This window comes from Pseudophryne corroboree, assembly GCF_028390025.1.
Source record: "Pseudophryne corroboree isolate aPseCor3 chromosome 3 unlocalized genomic scaffold, aPseCor3.hap2 SUPER_3_unloc_33, whole genome shotgun sequence".
In the NCBI taxonomy this organism is placed as follows: Eukaryota; Metazoa; Chordata; class Amphibia; order Anura; family Myobatrachidae; genus Pseudophryne; species Pseudophryne corroboree.
In genome coordinates, this window is record NW_026967523.1 from 292596 (window position 1) to 310859 (window position 18264).

Consider the following 18264-nt stretch of genomic DNA (forward strand, 5'->3'; position numbering starts at 1 on the left):
CCCCCCACTACTGCCACCCGCCCTGTCTCCCTCTACTACCTCCAACCCTGTCTCCCTCCACTACTGCCACCTGCCCTGTCTCCTTCCACTACTGCCACCACCCCATCTCCCCACATAACTGCCACCCGGCCCGTCTCCCCCACTACCACCGTCTCCTTCCACTACTGCCATCGCCCTGTCTCCCATCACTACTGCCACCCACCCTGACTCCTCCCCACTACTGCCATTGCCCTGTCTCCCTGACACCTTAGCGCTGCGTGGGGACAATATTACCCACAGACAGTGCCTCCGGCAGCCCCCGCTACAGCACTACTGCCACCGCCCTGTCTCCCCCCACTACTGCCACCCACCCTGACTCCTCCCCACTACTGCCACCACCCCATCTCCCCCCACTACTACCACCCTGTCTCCTATCACTGTCACCGCCTCATTTCCCCCTACTGCCACCGCCCTGTCTCCCCAAATGCCACCTTCCCCTCCAGCTACTGCCACCCACCCGCCTCCCCCCACTACTTCCATTGCCCTGTCTCCACTCTGACACCTTAGCGCTGCTTGGGGACAATATTACCTATAGACACTGCCTCCGGCAGCCCCCGCTACAGCACTAGTGCCACCACCCTGTCTTCCCCCTGACCTCTCAGCATTGCTTGGGGATTCTTTGTACTGCTGGTAACAGTCCTTCATCTGCAGGTGGAAGAAAGCAGGGCAGTAAGGAGGCAGAAGCTGCTTCTGGTACCACGGACCCTGGTCATGTAGGGCTGGGAGAGTCAGTAAGATTATGTAATAGTCACCATCTTACAGGCAGCCGGTGAATGGAGCAGAGAATGGGTGTTATGTGGCAGGAACGGGCTGGTTAGGTAACAGCCTGGCTGCTGCATTCTGTACAAGCCACAAGTGGTGCAATTCTTTTGCTGGGAGACCCAGGTAGAGGACATTGCTGTAGTCTATGTGTGATGATACAAGTACATGTATGACTGTAGGTAGATCTTCTGAGGGAAATAAAGTGCTGGAGTCTGGCTATGTTCTTCAGATGAGGATCTGATTGTGGCTGATACCTGATGTCTAAGTGTCACTCCACCATCCAGGACACCAAGATTCCGCACAGGATCTGAATTCTGTATCTCTGAACCCCCAAGCGGTTGGTTGGTTGGTTTGCAAAGCTGAGCTGTAGCCCTGTCCTTTGTTGGTGAGCTTCTATCATAAGGACCTGTTTCACCAGGATTGAGTCACAGCCAACTGGCAACACCCACACCTGGAGCTCAGCTAGACAACCATTCAGGATTGGTACTGGGTACTCAGTACCTGGAGCAAAGACAGGTCATCGGCGTAGCAGTTGTAGATGAGGACATGACATCTGATTATTTCACCCAGTGGTAACATGTATATTGCAAAAAGCATAGGAGACAGGATAAGAACAACACATGGCAATGATAAGTATACTCCAGAAGATTAAAATGGTTCCTCACCTGAGTGATGTTTATTGTGTGCAACAAGAGATGATTTATTTCTCAGAATATAGAAATGGCCTCTCACCTGTGTGAGTTCTCTGATGTCTAACAAGATGTGATTTCCGTGTAAAACATTTCTCACACTCAGAACACGGAAATGCCTTCTCACCTGTGTGACTTTGCTGATGTGTAACAAGTTGGGATTTCCGTGTAAAACATTTCCCGCACTCAGAGCAAGAAAATGGCTTCGCACCTGTGTGACTTCTCTGATGTGTAAGAAGATGTGATTTCTTTGTAAAACATTTCCAACACTCAGAGCAAGAAAATGGCTTCTCACCTGTGTGACTTCTGTGATGTATAACAAGATCTGATTTGTGTGCAAAACATTTCCCACACTCAGAACATGGAAATGGCTTCTCACCTGTGTGACTTCTGTGATGTTTAACAAGATCTAATTTCCGTGCAAAACATTTCCCACACTCAGAACATGGAAATGCCTTCTCACCTGTGTGACTTCTGTGATGTATAACAAGATCTGATTTCCGTGTAAAACATTTCCTACACTCAGAGCAAGAAAATGGTTTCTCACCTGTGTGACTTCTGTGATGTATAACAAGATCTGATTTCCGTGTAAAACATTTCCTACACTCAGAGCAAGAAAATGGTTTCTCACCTGTGTGACTTCTGCGATGTCTAACAAGATTTAATTTCCGTGCAAAACATTTCCCACACTCAGAACATGGAAATGGCTTCTCACCTGTGTGACTTTGCTGATGTGTAACAAGTTGTGATTTTTGTGTAAAACATTTCCCGCACTCTGAACATATCAGTGGCCTCTCACCTGCCTTACCTGTGTGTGCGTTAATAGGCTTTGTGTTCTGTGTAAAACATTTGGCATCTATAGAACAGGGAAACACTGTATCTACTGTCAGAGCTGTAACAGATGCACCAATATCAGAGTGATCAGGAGAACACTTCCCAGGATCAGAGGGATCAGCTGATAGAGCTGGATGTATAATAGGTGTAATGGGGTGATCTCCTGGAGAATCCTGTCTACTGTCATTATCTTTTATGTCACAATCCGGGGATAACATTAGATGTCCTTCTGAGATATTCCTGCTTGTGTGTCCATCTGCTGGAAATAAAACACATTATGAAATTAGACATTTTCTGTAACAATATTAATCTTGTAAACAATAGGAGAAGACGACTTTCTGGGACACTTAATTGTAAATGTGAAGCCTTTATAATATTGTGTCTCAGACTATCATTGTGTCCACCCTCCTGAGAACACTCACAATAACAAATGTAATATTATAATAAGACTTAGATATATCTCTCTCTTACCCTGGTAACTAACCATGAAGTATAAATGGAGATGTAGTCACTCGCCAAGTCCTATGTCAGCACCAATGTAAAACAATGGATGGGGAACATATCGTATGAATTGGAGATTCTAGATTAATAATAACATCAGTCATATGAGCTGATGGATCAGAGAAATGTCTCCTAACGTTACTCCTGGAAACATTGGTAAGGTAGCATTCCTTTATGTGTGTGCTCATACGCTGGTAAGCCTGTACAAGTGTTACTCACCCTTATATAACGTATATTGCTACAGCAGAGTAGGTGTGGAACAAGGTACTTTACATGCAATACACCATATAATACCCTGTAATCATCATCATATGCTAGGTTATAATCTACATTCTCTTACGTCCTAGAGGATGCTGGGGTCCATTTAGTACCATGGGGTATAGACAGGTCCTTTGGAAACCACTGGCACTTTAAGAGTTTAATAGTGTGGGCTGGCTTCTCCCTCTATGCCCCTCCTACCAGACTCAGTTTAGAAAATGTGCACGGAGGAGCCGGTCACAGCTAGGGGAGCTCCTAGGAGTTTTTTTAGTTGTTTTTATTTTATATAGAGTTAGGTTACAAGAAGCCTCCCTGCTTTGTGGGACTTGGGGGGGGGGGGGGAGGGGAGGGGAATCAGGAATATGAACCAACTTCCTGAAGAGTTAATGGTTCTCTACTCCGCTGACAGGACACTGAGCTCCTGAGGGTGCTGATCACAAGCCCACGAGGTGACTGCTCACTTCTGCAGCACAGCCGCCACCCCCTAACAAAGCCTGAAGAAAGAAAAGTGGTGAGTACAGCGCCAGCGTCTCGGTTAGCGGCAGGGTATGGCGGCACAAGGGTGGGAGCGCAGCTCTGACAGGCTACGCTACAGGAAGGCTCAGCAACACACAGTGTAGGCGCTTTGAGGGCGTCCTGAGCCAGCGCGGATAAACCTACACTGGTCACGCAGATAACAGGGGCTAATCCTCCTGTTATCACTAAAATCCTCAGGCCAGTATAAACAATTAGTGCGGGAAGCCGCGCGCCATTACAAGGGGCGGGGCTTCCTCTCAGAGCGGATTCAGCACTCACCAGCGCCATTTTCTCCCGGCAGATCATAGGAACTAGGACACTGACAGGGAGCGCTGCCCTCCCTATTAAAGTCAGTCAGCACCGGGCTTTTATCATAATAACTGCCTACAGGGGCGCTGTGTGGCTGGCTCCTTATACTCTGTGACTCTCTGAAGGTACTCTGGGGGAAACTGTGTCTGACATTTTCCTGTGTGTGTGTGTGTGTGTGTGTGTGTGTGTGTGTGTGTGTGTATATCCATATTACCAAGTCTAAGGACTCTGTGTCCTGTGCTGCAGAGTGTGTATCTTCTCCTGTGGAGTCTATTCCATGTACTCAGTACTGCAATGTGCTGTCTCAGCCTTCTGAATCCAAACCCCCATGGGTGGATTCTTTAAGAGGAATGATATCCCAGATTTCAACAAGGATGTCACATAATGAGAAAGAGACGCAGGTTTTGAGACAATCTGTGGTGGGTTTGAAGTATTCAGCTCCCACTACTTCATCTAAAACCCCACCTACATACCCAAAAAACATACACTTGCCCAGATAATGAAAGCTGACACTGATACCGACTCTGATACAGGGGACGGTGATGGGGATATGCAGGGGGGGGGGGGGGGGCTTCATCCCTTGCTAAAGGGGTGCAGCGAATGATAGAAGCCATTAGGGATGTTTTGCATATTTCTGTGAAGGTTCCAGAACAAGAAGAGGAATCTTATATTACAGTAAATAAGAAATCCTCCCTCACCTTCCCTGCTTCTAAGGAGTAAAACTCCTTGTTTGAAAAATCCTGGGAAACCCCAGAGAAAAAATTCCAGATCCCTAAAAGAAATCTCATTGCTTTCCCTTTCCCTGAAGAGGATAGGAAGAAGTGGGAAAACCCACCTATAGTAGACGCTTCTGTATCTAGGCTGTCTAAAAAGGTGGTTTTACCTGTCCCTGGTTCAACCGCCATAAAGGAGCTGGCTGACCGCAAGATTGAGACTATGGTGGTCATTTCGATTTGTTCGCTTGCAAGCTGCTTTTAGCAGCTTTGCACACGCTAAGCCGAAGCCTACTGGGAGTGAATCTTAGCTTATCAAAATTGCGAACGAAAGATTAGCAAAATTGCGAAGACAATTCTTAGCAGTTTCTGAGTAGCTCCACACTTACTCGGCATCTGCGATCAGTTCAGTGCTTGTCGTTCCTGGTTTGACGTTACAAACACACCCAGCGTTCGCCCAGACACTCCTCCATTTCTTCAGCCACTCCCGTGTTTTTTCCAGAAACCGTAGTGTTTTTTTGCACACACCCATAAAACGGCCAGTTTCCGCCCAGAAACACCCACTTCCTGTCAATCACATTACGATCACCAGAACGAAGAAAAAACCTTGTAATGCCATGAGTAAAATACCTAACTGCATAGCAAATTTACTTGGCGCAGTCGCACTGCGGACATTGCGCATGCGCATTAGCGACTAATCGCTCCGTTGCGAGAAGAAAATACTGAGCTAACAACTCGGAATGACCACCTATGCTCAAATCACTATACACTGCTACAGGCGTGGCTTTAAGGCCCACTATTGCTTGTGCGTGGATCTCTAAAGCCATAGAAAAGTGGTCAGGCACCTTACTAGAGGACTTATATATTATGGATAGGAGTAACATTGACTTGTTTTTGCGTCACATACAGGTTTCTTCAGGTTTCATGGTGGAGGCCATGAAGGACATTGGCCTGCTACTTCCATGGCTGTCTCAGCACGCAGAGGACTCTGGATACGCCAATGGACTGCGGATGCAAAGTCCAAGAAAAGTGTGGAGAACCTGCCATTCACAGGTCAGCCACTATTTGGGGACGCATTGGATGCGTGGATTTCCACGGCGACTGCGGGTAAGTCGACATTTCTTCCCTCTGCAGCAGCCCCAGCTAGGAAATCTTATCCTACACCTACACTGCATTCCTTTTGGACCGCAAAATAAAAAAAAATCCAAACCCCCTCCCATCTTCTTTAGAGGAGGTCGGGGAAGATCCAAAAAACCTGCACCAACAGGTTCCCAGGAACAGAAATCAGGTTCTGCTTCCTCTAAATATTCAGCATGATGGTGGACCTCTCAGCCTGGAGATCAGACAGGTGGAAGTGAGACTAAAAGCTTTCAGTCACGTCTGGGCGTCATCATGCCTAACCCCTGGGTGACGGATATTGATACCCAGGGGTACAGACTGGAGTTTCAGGAACTCCCACCTCACAGAGTCTTCAAATCAGGCTTACCAGCTTCTTTGACAGAAAGTGCTATCCTACAGGAAGCCGTTCAAAAATTGGTACGAACATATGTCATTGTTCCAGTTTCACCTCACCCAAAAACCAAGGGTTATTACTCAATCCTGTTTGTGGTACCAAAACCGGGCGGTTCGGTAAGGCCTATATTGAACCTGAAGGCGTTGAACCCCTACTTGAGGGTTTTCCAATTCAAGATGGAGTCTCTGAGAGCGGTAATCTCAGGTCTGGAGGAGGGGGAATTCCTAGTATCCCTGGATATCAAGGATGCGTACCTTCACATTCCGATCTGGCCGCCTCACCAGGCCTATCTACGGTTAACACTTATTTTCATATTTACTTTCATCCCTATCGTGTGTTTTGTTTCAATGTAATTCATTTCCTACCTTCACTTTTCACTACTTTACCTCTCACTACTTTATCTCCCCCTTCATTACCTCTCACTAATTTACCCCTGCTGTTTTCAGCAGCCTCTCTCACTAACCTATTTTCACTTTTTCACTATATATTTTTTTCACTTTTGTGTTGCCCTGGGGTCACTCAGCTGCTTCATTTTGGGGGGTCCCGCACCCTAGATTTGTACCCCCCAAAATGTTAGGGACTTGCCCGACTAATGAGGTCACCTGGATGCGGTGGGCAAGCCGTTACTTATGGCCATAACTATCCACGACCTCTTCATCTCCCACTCTTTTAACCTTCTCGCCATCACTGAAACCTGGCTCTCCTCCTTTGACACCCCCTCCCCTGCTGCACTCTCCTACGGAGGCCTCTCCTTCACCCACACGGTCAGACCTGATGGCCGCTAGGGTGGAGGCGTGGGCATCCTTCTCTCCCCAAACTGCACCTTTTGTGTCATCCCACCTGAGCCCTCCCTCACCTTCTCCACCTTTGAGGTCCACACTATCTGCCTCTTTTACCCCATTCACCTCCATGTGGCAGTGATCTACCGCCCCCCTGGCTGCTGTTCACCTTTCCTTGACAACTTTGCTGCCTGGCTTCCCCACTTTCTCTCCTCCGACCTCCCCTCTATCATCCTTGTTGACTTTAACATCCCTATCAACATCACTAATGCAGCTTCCACTAATCTTCTTGCACTTTCCACCACCTTTGGATTTTCTCAATGGTCCTCCACCCCTACTCACAATCTCGGCAACTCCCTTGACCATGTCTTCACCCACCGATCTGATCTCTGATTTCCCTAACTCTTCCTTCATTCTCTCTGACCACTATCTACTTTCACCCTCTCATCATCCCCTCTCCTCTCCACGCCCAGACCCAACATCACCAGACGCAATCTCGGGGCTTTCAACCCCGCTACCCTGTCCTCCCTCGAGACTTTCCTCTCTCCTCTTTCCACCATGACCTGTCCCAACCAGGTAGCCACCTTCTGTCCCAGCCCTGGCACACCAAACTAACATGATTCCTACAAAAATGTTCACGCTCCGCAGAACGCTCCTGGAGGAGATCTCACTCTTGGCGGACTTCCTCCATTTCAAGTTTATTCTCTCCTCCTGCCGCTCTGCTCTTTCTCTCGACAAGCAATCCTTTTTCCAAACACTCATCGCTTCTCAGTCCTCCAGTCCACACCGACTCTTTAAAACTTTAAAAATTCTCCTTCGACCCCCTCCTCCTGCCTCACTGTCACTGACTTTGCCTCCATCTTCATCTCCAAAATTGTGGCTATCCAAATTGACATCTACTCCCGTCAACCCTCTGCTGCCCCCATCATCCCTCCCCTCCATCTATCCCACCCTGTCCTGCTTCCGTCCCACCTCAGACAAGGAAGTCCACTCCCTCATCTTATCCCCCCTCAACTTGCCCCTTGGAACCCCTCCCCTCCCGTCTTCTCCGCTCCCTCTCCCCACTGCCTGCTCCCACATTGCTCACCTCTTTAACCTATCGCTCTCTACCGGCATCTTTCCCTCACCATTCAAACATGCTCTGGTGTCCTCTAGTCTCGAAAAAAACAACCTGAACCATTCATCACTCACTAGCTACCGCCCCATCTCTCTTCTCCCATTCGCCTCCAAACTACTTGAACGACTGGTCTACAGCCATCTCACAAGCTACCTCTCTGACAACTCCATCCTTGATCCACTACAATCTGGCTTTTGCCCACTCCACTCCACCGAGACTTTTTATTTTTATCTTTATTTCCTGTGATATGTATGAGATACACCAGAGAGTGTGGGGAGGTGACTGGTAAGATCTCTGGGCTGGTAACACACAGTGACATGATGTGAGGAGGAGAGCAGGATTATAATAGGGGCTGATGGCTCCTGATGTATGAGATACACCAGAGAGTGTGGGGAGGAGACTGGTCATATCTCTGGGCTGGTAACACAGAGTGACATGATGTGAGGGGAGAGCAGGAGTAGAATAGGGGCTGATGGCTCCTGATGTATGAGATACACCAGAGAGAGTGTGGGGAGGAGACTGGTCAGATCTCTGGGCTGGTAACACACAGTGACATGATGTGAGGGGAGAGCAGGAGTATAATAGGGACTGATGGCTCCTGATGTATGAAATACACCAGAGAGTGGTCAGATATCTGGGCTGGTAACACAGTGACATGATGTGAGGGGGAGAGCAGGAGTATAATAGGGGCTGATGGCTCCTGACTCCTCTACTGGGCAAATACAGTTCCCTAATTTGTACTGATAGAGGAGGGTGAAGGATAAGAGATTGCTGTAGTGACTGAGCAAGGAGAATATATGACTCTTTTCTGTAATAAGTGTTTATTACTCACCTGTGCTGGTATCTGTAGGGATTTCCTCCTCCTTACACTGCTGATAACCCCTCACATACGTCTCTTCTTCTCCCTCTATATCTTCTGCCTTTATATCAGTCACATACGTCTCTTCTTCTCCCTCTGTAGCTTCTGCCTTCATATCAGTCACATACGTCTCTTCTTCTTCCTCTATATCTTCTGCCTTCATATCAGTCACATAAGTCTCTTCTTCTCCCTCTATATCTTCTGCCTTCATATCAGTGACATACGTCTCTTCTTCTCCCTCTATATCTTCTGCCTTTATATCAGTCACATACATCTCTTCTTCTCCCTCTATATCTTCTGCCTTCATATCAGTCACATACGTCTCTTCTTCTCCCTCTATATCTTCTGCTTTCATATCAGTCACATAAGTCTCTTCTTCTCCCTCTATATCTTCTGCCTTCATATCAGTCACATACGTCTCTTCTTCTCCCTCTGTATCTTTGACTTTAATATTATTTAATTGGGCTTCAGCCTATATAAACCATCAATAAAAGAAGACTGTAATAATTGTTGATTTCAGTAATAGATTAAACAATACAAATATAATGACACACACAGCTGTAGACACGTTACCTGGTGTTACTATATAATGCCCCATTCCCAGCAGTCACCTCTCCAGTCATCACACAGACACGTTCCCCGGTGTTAGTGTATAATACCCCATTTCCAGAAGTCACCTCTCCAGTCATCACCCAGACACGTTCCCCGGTGTTACTGTATAATGCCCCATTCCCGGCAGTCACCTCTCCAGTCAGCAACTGAATAATCTTCTTGGTGAGTTCCAGGATCTTCTGATCATTGTGTCTCTCATGTGTCAGTGAGTGAGGTGGAGGCACCGTGATGGGGCTCTGGGTTCTACTCAATCCTCCTGATACAGGGGGATGGCTGCTGGGTGTCTCATACTCATTGGATGTCTTCTTCACTATTGTGTAAACCTGTATAATGGTGGAGACATCAAATATCAATATATACACTCCCAGATCCCCTCACCTCCCCAGTCATGTCCCTGCATTATTACTATAGATATGTGATGTCACTGTGACACTCCCAGATCCCCTCACCTCCTCAGTCATGTCCCTGTATTATTACTATAGATATAAGTAATTTTTCTGTGACGCTCCCAGATACCCCAAAATCCCCAGTCATGTCACTGTATTATTACTATAGATATAAGTGATGTCACTGTGACTCTCCCAGACCCCTTCAATTCCCCAGTCACGTCCCTGTATTATTGATATAGATATAAGTGACGTCACTGTGCCGCTTCCAGATTCCCTCACCTCCCCAGTCATGTCCCTGTATTATTACTATAGATATTAGTGAGGCCACTGTGACTCTCCCAGATCCCCTCCCCTCCCCAGTCATGTCCTTGTATTATTACTATAGATAAAAGTAATTTCACTGTATAGCTCCAAGAGCCACACACCTCATTAGTCATGTCCCTGTATTATTACCATAGATATAAGTGACATTACTGTGACGCTCCCAGATCTGCCCCACCTCCCCAGTCATGTCCTTGTCTTATTAATTTAGATAAAAGTGATGCCACAGTGATGCTTCCAGTTCACCTCGCCTCTCCAGTCATATCCCTGTTTTATTACTATAGATAAAAGTGAGGTCTACAGTGACACTCCCAGATTCCCTCACCTCCCCAGTCATGTCCCTGTATTATTAGTATAGATATATGGTCATTGTTACGCTCCCAGATCCACTCACCTCCCCAGTCATGTCCCTGTATTATTACTATAGATATATGGTCACAGTGATGCTCCCAGATCCTATCACCTCCCCAGTCATGTCCCTGTATTATTACTATAGATATAAGTGATGTCACTGTGACACTCCTGAATCTTCTCACATCCCCAGTCATGTCCCTGTATTATTACTATAGATATAAGGTCACTGTTACGCTCCCAGATCCCCTCACCTCCCCAGTCATGTCCGTTTTATTAGTATAGATATAAGGTCACTGTGATGCTCCCAGATCCTCTCATCTCCCCAGTTATGTCCCTGTATTATTACTATAGATATAAGGTCCCTGTGACACTCCCAGATCCCCTCACCTCCCCAGTCATATCCCTGTATTATTACTGTAGATATTAGTGAGGTCACTGTGACACTCCCAGATAAACTCTTGATTACTATAGATATAAGGTCACTGTGACGCTCCCAGATCCCCTCACCTCCCCAGTCATGTTCCTGTATTGTTACTATAGATATAAGGTCACTGTGACGCTCCCAGATCCACTCACCTCCCCAGTCAGCAGGTAGATGATTTCCAGGGCGATATTTATTATCCTCTCAGTCCTGTGACTCATGTCTTTGTCCATCCTCGGTGAATCAGAGAGAATACAGAACGTGTGATGTGTAATAAAGACTCCGTTCCCCACAGCTGGAGTTCCTGGAATAAATAGAATACATAAAACATACTGCACATGTAACATAGTAAATGTAGAATAGAGTGGTCATTAAGTCTCCTATTTCCCCACAGCCATAGAGTCCTGGTCATTGTCTCCGAGGTTCCCGTGACCCAGCACCATAAGGCTGTACTGCATAGTGGGCCTGATCTCGATAGTAGCGCTATTGTGGGTGGAGTCACAATGAGCTGATGTTCGGTACACCGCTCATGTGCACGACCCGTACGGAGCATGTGCTCTAGGTGTCCTGAGTTGTCAGACGAGTATGGCTGCAGCCATGAAGTGGTGTAAGGGTGAGAATTGGTTGTGAAGGGACAGGGTCTCCTGAGGGAAATTTCATGGACTCATTCATGGAGCTGCGGCGTACAGTCTCCGTGACCTCAGGTTTCACACATCCAGCCGATGGTGTAGCAAAGGTGGCAGGAGACAGGCAGTGGAAAGGCGGAAGGAGACAGGCAGGGGAAAGGCGGCAGGAGACAGGCAGGGGAAAGGCGGCAGGAGACAGGCAGGGGAAAGGCTGCAGGAGACAGGCAGGGGAAAGGCGGCAGGAGACAGGCAGGGGAAAGGCGGCAGGAGACAGGCAGGAGACAGGCTGGGGAAAGGTGGCTGGAGACAGGCTGGGGAAAGGTGGCTGGAGACAGGCAGGTGAAAGGTGGCCGGAGACAGGCAGGGGAAAGGCGGCAGGAGACAGGCGGCAGGAGACAGGCAGGGGAAAGGCGGCAGGAGACAGGCAGGGGAAAGGCAGCAGGAGACAGGCTGGGGAAAGGTGGCTGGAGACAGGCAGGTGAAAGGTGGCCGGAGACAGGCAGGGGAAAGGCGGCAGGAGACAGGCTGCAGGAGACAGGCAGGGTAAAGGCGGCAGGAGACAGGCTGGGGAAAGGTGGCTGGAGACAGGCTGGGGAAAGGTGGCAGGAGACAGGCAGGGGAAAGGCGGCAGGAGACAGGCATGGGAAAGGCTGCAGGAGACAGACAGGGTAAAGGTGGCAGGAGACAGGCAGGGGTAAGGCGGCAGGAGACAGGCAGGGTAAAGGCGGCAGGAGACAGGCTGGGGAAAGGTGGCTGGAGACAGGCTGGGGAAAGGTGGCAGGAGACAGGCAGGGGAAAGGCTGCGGCGTACAGTCTCCGTGACCTCAGGTTTCACACATCCAGCCGATGGTGTAGCAAAGGTGGCAGGAGACAGGCAGTGGAAAGGCGGAAGGAGACAGGCAGGGGAAAGGCGGCAGGAGACAGGCAGGGGAAAGGCTGCAGGAGACAGGCAGGGGAAAGGCTGCAGGAGACAGGCAGGGGAAAGGCTGCAGGAGACAGGCAGGGGAAAGGTGGCTGGAGACAGGCAGGGGGGAGGCAGCAGGAGACAGGCAGGGGAAAGGCTACAGGAGACAGACAGGGGGGAGGCGGCAAGAAACAATGTGGTTGAAGTGATAAACCAGTGATAAATGCAAGGTGATAAACACACCAACCAATCAGTTCCAATATGTAAATTAACAGTTAGGAGGTGATTGGCTTTGCGTGTATCACCTTTAATTTTTCACTGGTTTACCACTTCCTTATGCCATCTCCAGGTTAATACATCTGCCCCATTATTTGTTCTCAGGAGATTGAATAAATTCTTTTTTTTTTTTTAACTGAAGAAATTTTATTAGAGAAGATTTTCAATACAGATCATACACAACGCTTTGAATACAAATAAAGCCAAGAGCACAGTGGTAGTACGTCTGTAAACCATAATACAGGGAAGTAAAGTAATAATACTAAAAAACGTGAAAATCAGAAACAAAAAGAGAGTAAAGGAAAGGAGGAAATTCCAGGGAAAATGTAGAGAACCTGCTGTCAGGAATCGACTTACCAGGCTGACATCCGTCCGCCGCTGCGGACTCCGTCCTGGCTCCCTGCGGTCACCTGTCACCTATGCCCCTGCCATGGGACATCATCAAGGGCCTGGGAACACTCCTGAGACAGCGGGCGTGTAGCGCGCCGCGTCCCCGCTAGGCCGCGGCGTGGGCGCCGCCATGACAGTCTGCAAACAGCCAGTATACTGCGGCCAATCCGGTGCTTGGCCGCACCCACTTTTCCTTCACTCACCCAATCCCTGTGCACCATGGGGTACATAAGAGGCTGCAGGTTCAGTCTGCAGGCATCCTGGACTTTGTGTCTCTCCAGCGACCTATGTGAAAGGATCGGTTCCTGTTTCTCCTGAGTTCCTGGTTCTCTGCTAAGAACTTGTACTCCTGGTTACTCTGCACTCTTCCGTGGAACTTCAAGGCCCAGCAATACCTGCAACCTGCTATAAGGCTTCACACTCATCACCACCTTGTGTGCTTCAGCCTGCAGTTGAAGACTGACTCCAGGTGTGTTCATTCCTCCACCTGTGACACAGCTTGCTGCTGCCAGTGCCTCATCACCTGCACTGTGAAGTCAGACTCCTGCCTCTGCTCAGGTTTGCCATTTCCATCTACTGCCTAAGTTTCCTGTTTTAAAACCCTGCACTGGTTTCCAAACCAGAACCATTTCATAAACATTTGTCCTTCTGCTTATATATTACCGGATATTATTTTTCAAGTCATCTGTCATCCATTGCCATAGACTTTCAGTTATCATACTGAGTGATTGACTTTTCTCATCTGTTATTATTGTTTCTGCTTCAATACTGTTTAATATCATCTGCTTAATAAAATACCATTGCGCTCATGCGCAGGAACGTTATCCAACCTCCTCGTTTCCTTCCTTCTACCTCCACTGACCCACTAGCGCCCCCTCCGGGGACACAGACCAAACACAACCTGACAGTAAGTCCAGGATCGATGGACTCGGATGGTGGACGGAGTGTGGGGTCAGAGGCCTTGCAAGATCTGGTCTCCCGTCTGGATGGTCAAGAGGTTGCGCAGCAGCAGATGCTTCACTTCCTGCAAGGGATGTCCTCCCGATTGGATACACTGCAGCAATCCCTGCCTAGTGTACTCTCTCCTACTGTTCCTGTTATTCCAGCACCTGCCAGTGCTGTAAGTTCTTCTATGTCGGCTGCATCAGCTCCAGTGTCACGTCTGCACCTGCCCGTGCCGAGCAAATATGATGGCAGTCCTAAATTATGTCGCGGGTTTCTCAATCAGTGTGAAATACAGTTTGAGTTATTGCCACATAACTTTCCCACGCCAAGGTCCAAGGTTGCCTACATCATTTCCTTGCTCTCTGGATCTGCTCTGAGTTGGGTGTCTCCTCTGTGGGAACGTGCTGACCCTCTGATCAACAACTACTCAGACTTCGTGTCAACCTTTAGACGGATCTTTGACGAGCCTGGTCGTGCAACATCAGCTTCGGCAGACCTGATCCAACTTCGTCAAGGTACCCGAAGCATGGGACAATATGTCATCCAGTTCCAGACGTTGGCTGCAGAGATTCAGTGGAACAACCAAGCTCTGGTAGCAGCCTTCTGGCACGGACTTTCGGATCGGATCAAGGACGAACTGGCAACCCGTGACATTCCTGTTCAACTGTCTGATTTGATCTCCCTGTGCATTAAGTTGGACTCTCGCATCCGCGAACGCATTAATGAACGCGCTCGGAGTGAGCCTCGCAGATCAAGGTTCATACCTTCTGTACAGTTCCAGTCTCCCTCTTCTGACGAGCCTATGCAGATAAATAGGTCCCGCCTAACTCCTGAAGAGCGGGCAAGAAGAATACGTGAGAGACTCTGCCTATACTGTGCTGCTGCGGGCCATCAAATTAACTCCTGCACGATGCGTTCGGGAAACGCCAGATCCTGACTTGTAAGGGAGGAGTCAAGTTAGGATCTTTCAGTCAAGCTCCTTCTCAACAAGATCTCATTCTTCCAGTGACGCTAGAGACTTCCGTTGGGCTCCAGTCTGCGTCAGCATTAGTGGACTGCGGTGCTGCAGGAAACTTTATCACCCAAGCTGCGGTAAATAAATTTTGCCTATCTACCTGTGAACTTTCTTGTCCAGTGTACATTACTGCTGTGGATGGTAGTAGAATCTCCAAGGGGAACATTTCACATCAAACTGCCCCAGTGGTTCTGGGAGTTGGATTTCTCCATTCAGAACTGATCAAGTTCCTGGTCATCCCTCAAGCCACCCAGGAGATTGTCTTGGGCATGCCTTGGCTCCAGCTACATAACCCACAGATTGACTGGACAACGTTGCAGCTTACCTCATGGGGTTCACACTGTCATCAATCCTGCTTAGCCCAAGTGTGTCCCATTAAGTCTACCGAAGTTAAGACACAGTTAAGTCTCCCAGCAGCTTATCAAGACTTCGCAGACGTCTTCTGTGAAAAGGCTGCTGATATTCTGCCGCCCCATAGGGAATGGGATTGTCCCATCGATCTCCTTCCTGGCAAGAAGCCACCTAGGGGGCGCACCTACCCTTTGTCTGTTCCTGAAACTGAGGCGATGAGTAATTACATCAGAGAGAATCTTCAGAAAGGATTCATCCGTCCGTCATCATCACCCGCTGGTGCAGGTTTCTTCTTTGTCAAAAAGAAGGATGGAGGACTGCGTCCATGCATTGACTATCGGGGTCTCAATGACATTACCATCAAGAATAGTTATCCTTTACCACTCATTACCGAACTATTTGATAGAGTTAAGGGGGCCCGCATCTTCACCAAGTTAGATCTCCGCGGTGCCTATAATCTCATCAGAATCCGGAGTGGTGACGAGTGGAAGACAGCTTTCAACACTCGAGATGGCCATTATGAATATCTGGTAATGCCATTTGGGTTGAGTAATGCTCCAGCGGTATTCCAACATTTTGTGAACGAAATTTTTCGTGATGTCCTGTATAAGTACCTCGTTGTTTACTTAGATGATATTCTTATCTTTTCCCAAGACCTTCCATCTCATCGCCTACAAGTCTGTGAAGTTCTCCGACGTCTTCGTGAGAACCGTCTCTACGGGAAACTATCTAAATGCACCTTTGAAGTTCCCTCTATACCCTTCCTGGGTTATATAATTTCCGGATCGGATCTTCAGATGGACCCGACAAAATTGGAAGCTATTGCCAATTGGTCCATTCCAAATTCCCTCAAGTCTATCCAGCGGTTCCTGGGTTTCGCCAACTACTATAGAAAATTTATTCGAGGATTCTCCACTCTCATCGCTCCTATTACCAACCTGACTCGGAAAGGGGCAGATCATTCCAACTGGTCAGAAGAAGCCTTGGCAGCCTTCCGGAAGATCAAGTTAGCCTTTATGTCTGCTCCAGTGCTGTCGCAGCCAGATGTCAACAGACCGTTCGAGTTGGAGGTAGATGCCTCTACAGTTGGGGTTGGAGCTGTTCTCTCCCAGAAGGGATCTGATGGGAAAGTCCACCCTTGTGGATTCTATTCTCGCAAGTTTCTTCCTGCAGAAGCTAACTACTCCGTGGGAGATCAAGAGTTACTGGCGATCAAGCTGGCTCTCGAGGAATGGAGATATCTCCTAGAAGGGGCCAAACATCCGTTTAACATCTTCACGGATCATAAAAACCTGCTATATTTAAAAGCAGCTCAGTGCCTTAACCCTCGCCAGTCCAGGTGGGCTATGTTTTTCTCACGTTTTAATTTTAAGCTTCATTTCCGCCCAGGTTCACAGAATGTGAAAGCCGACGCATTATCCCGATCCATGGAATCTGAAGAGGGAACATCTGACTCTGTGCCACATTCCATCCTGAGTCCCGTGGTTTTCGCTGCCTCTCAAGTCTCCCCAGCTCCTCCTCCTGGTAAGACTTTTGTTTCCCCAGAACTCCGTCCCAAGTTGCTATCTTGGGCCCATCAATCCAAGTTCACTGGTCATCCTGGTGTCCTGAAGACATTCAAGTTCCTTTCTGCGTCATATTGGTGGCCAAAGATGAAAATGGACATCCAGGATTTCGTGGCATCCTGTCCTAAATGTGTGCAGCACAAGACTCCTCGTCAGTCTCCAGCAGGTCAGTTACAACCCTTGTCTGTCCCTAGTCGTCCTTGGTCTCACCTGTCCATGGATTTTATCACTGACCTTCCTCCTTCTCAGGGACATAATACCATTTGGGTTGTAGTGGACAGATTCACCAAGATGGCTCATTTTGTTCCTCTCCAGGGTCTCCCTTCTGCCCCGAAACTTGCCCAAATCTTCCTACGGGAGATTTTCCGCTTACATGGTTTACCCTCTGAAATAATATCTGATCGGGGGGTACAGTTTGTAGCGAGGTTTTGGAGGGCCCTCTGTTCTGCCATGCAGGTTAAATTGAAATTTTCGTCATCATACCATCCTCAGACGAATGGGCAGACAGAGAGAGTCAATCAAGAACTTGAGACTTTTTTAAGATTATATGTGTCATCTTCCCAGGATGATTGGTTCAATCTGCTTCCATGGGCCGAGTTTGCCCATAACTTTCGATACCATACTGCTACTGAAACGACACCATTCTTTGCAGTATATGGGCAACATCCCCGTGTACCTGAATTCCAAGAACTCCCTCATATGGATGTTCCTGCTGCCACTACTGCTCTGACTCAGTTTTCATCCATTTGGAAAAAAATTCATGTTTCCCTCAAAAAGGCCTCCAGTCGATACAAGGTCTTTGCCGACCGCAAGAGACGTGCGGTTCCCCATTTGAAACCTGGGGACAAGGTTTGGTTATCAACCCGCAACCTTCGTCTCAGGGTCCCATCCATGAAGTTTGCACCACGCTTCATTGGTCCTTACCCTATCGAGAGTGTCATCAACCCAGTGGCTTACAAGTTGAAATTACCATCTTCCCTTCGTATACCTAACGCTTTTCACATTTCTCTCCTCAGACCTCTAGTCCTAAACCGCTTTCAGAATACTCTTCCAGTAGGTCCCAAGGTTCGAACTCAGCGGGGCGTGGAATTCGAGATCAACAAGATTCTGGACTCCCGTTGCCGGTATGGACGTCTCCAGTACCTGGTCGATTGGTTCGGTTATGGCCCAGAGGAGAGAAGCTGGGTGAATTCATCTGATGTCCAT

The 18264-nt window shown here is 48.3% G+C and overlaps 2 protein-coding genes across 4 annotated transcripts in view; one reads left to right on the forward strand and one right to left on the reverse strand.

The window, feature by feature from the left end:
* The window catches only part of LOC134984065 (zinc finger protein 850-like), a 119987-nt gene that overhangs the window by 74311 nt on the left and 27412 nt on the right, over positions 1-18264 (forward strand). The gene's annotated exons all lie outside the window — the stretch shown is intronic.
* LOC134984057 (oocyte zinc finger protein XlCOF7.1-like) lies at positions 1450-11287 on the reverse strand. Of its 3 annotated transcripts, none has more exons than XM_063949698.1 (4): positions 11142-11287; positions 9633-9824; positions 8863-9361; positions 1450-2580 (listed from the first exon to the last, which is right to left on the reverse strand). In XM_063949698.1, the coding sequence occupies exons 1-4, from the start codon at positions 11217-11219 to the stop codon at positions 1502-1504; spliced, it is 1848 nt and encodes a 615-aa protein (XP_063805768.1). In that variant the 5' UTR covers positions 11220-11287; the 3' UTR covers positions 1450-1501. The 3 variants fall into 3 exon arrangements, with proteins under 3 accessions (XP_063805768.1, XP_063805767.1, XP_063805769.1); XM_063949697.1 differs by having other exon boundaries at positions 1450-2583; XM_063949699.1 differs by lacking the exon at positions 9633-9824 and having other exon boundaries at positions 1450-2583.

Coding starts and splice junctions, on each gene's coding strand:
- LOC134984057 (XM_063949697.1), bottom strand. CDS start 11,219: ATGGACAAAGACATGAGTCACAGGACTGAGAGGATAATAAATATCGCC. Junction 9,825..11,141: donor TCTACCTGCTGACTGGGGAG/GTGAGTGGATCT, acceptor ACCATTATACAG/GTTTACACAATAGTGAAGAA. Junction 9,362..9,632: donor TTCAGTTGCTGACTGGAGAG/GTGACTGCCGGG, acceptor TGGTTTATATAG/GCTGAAGCCCAATTAAATAA.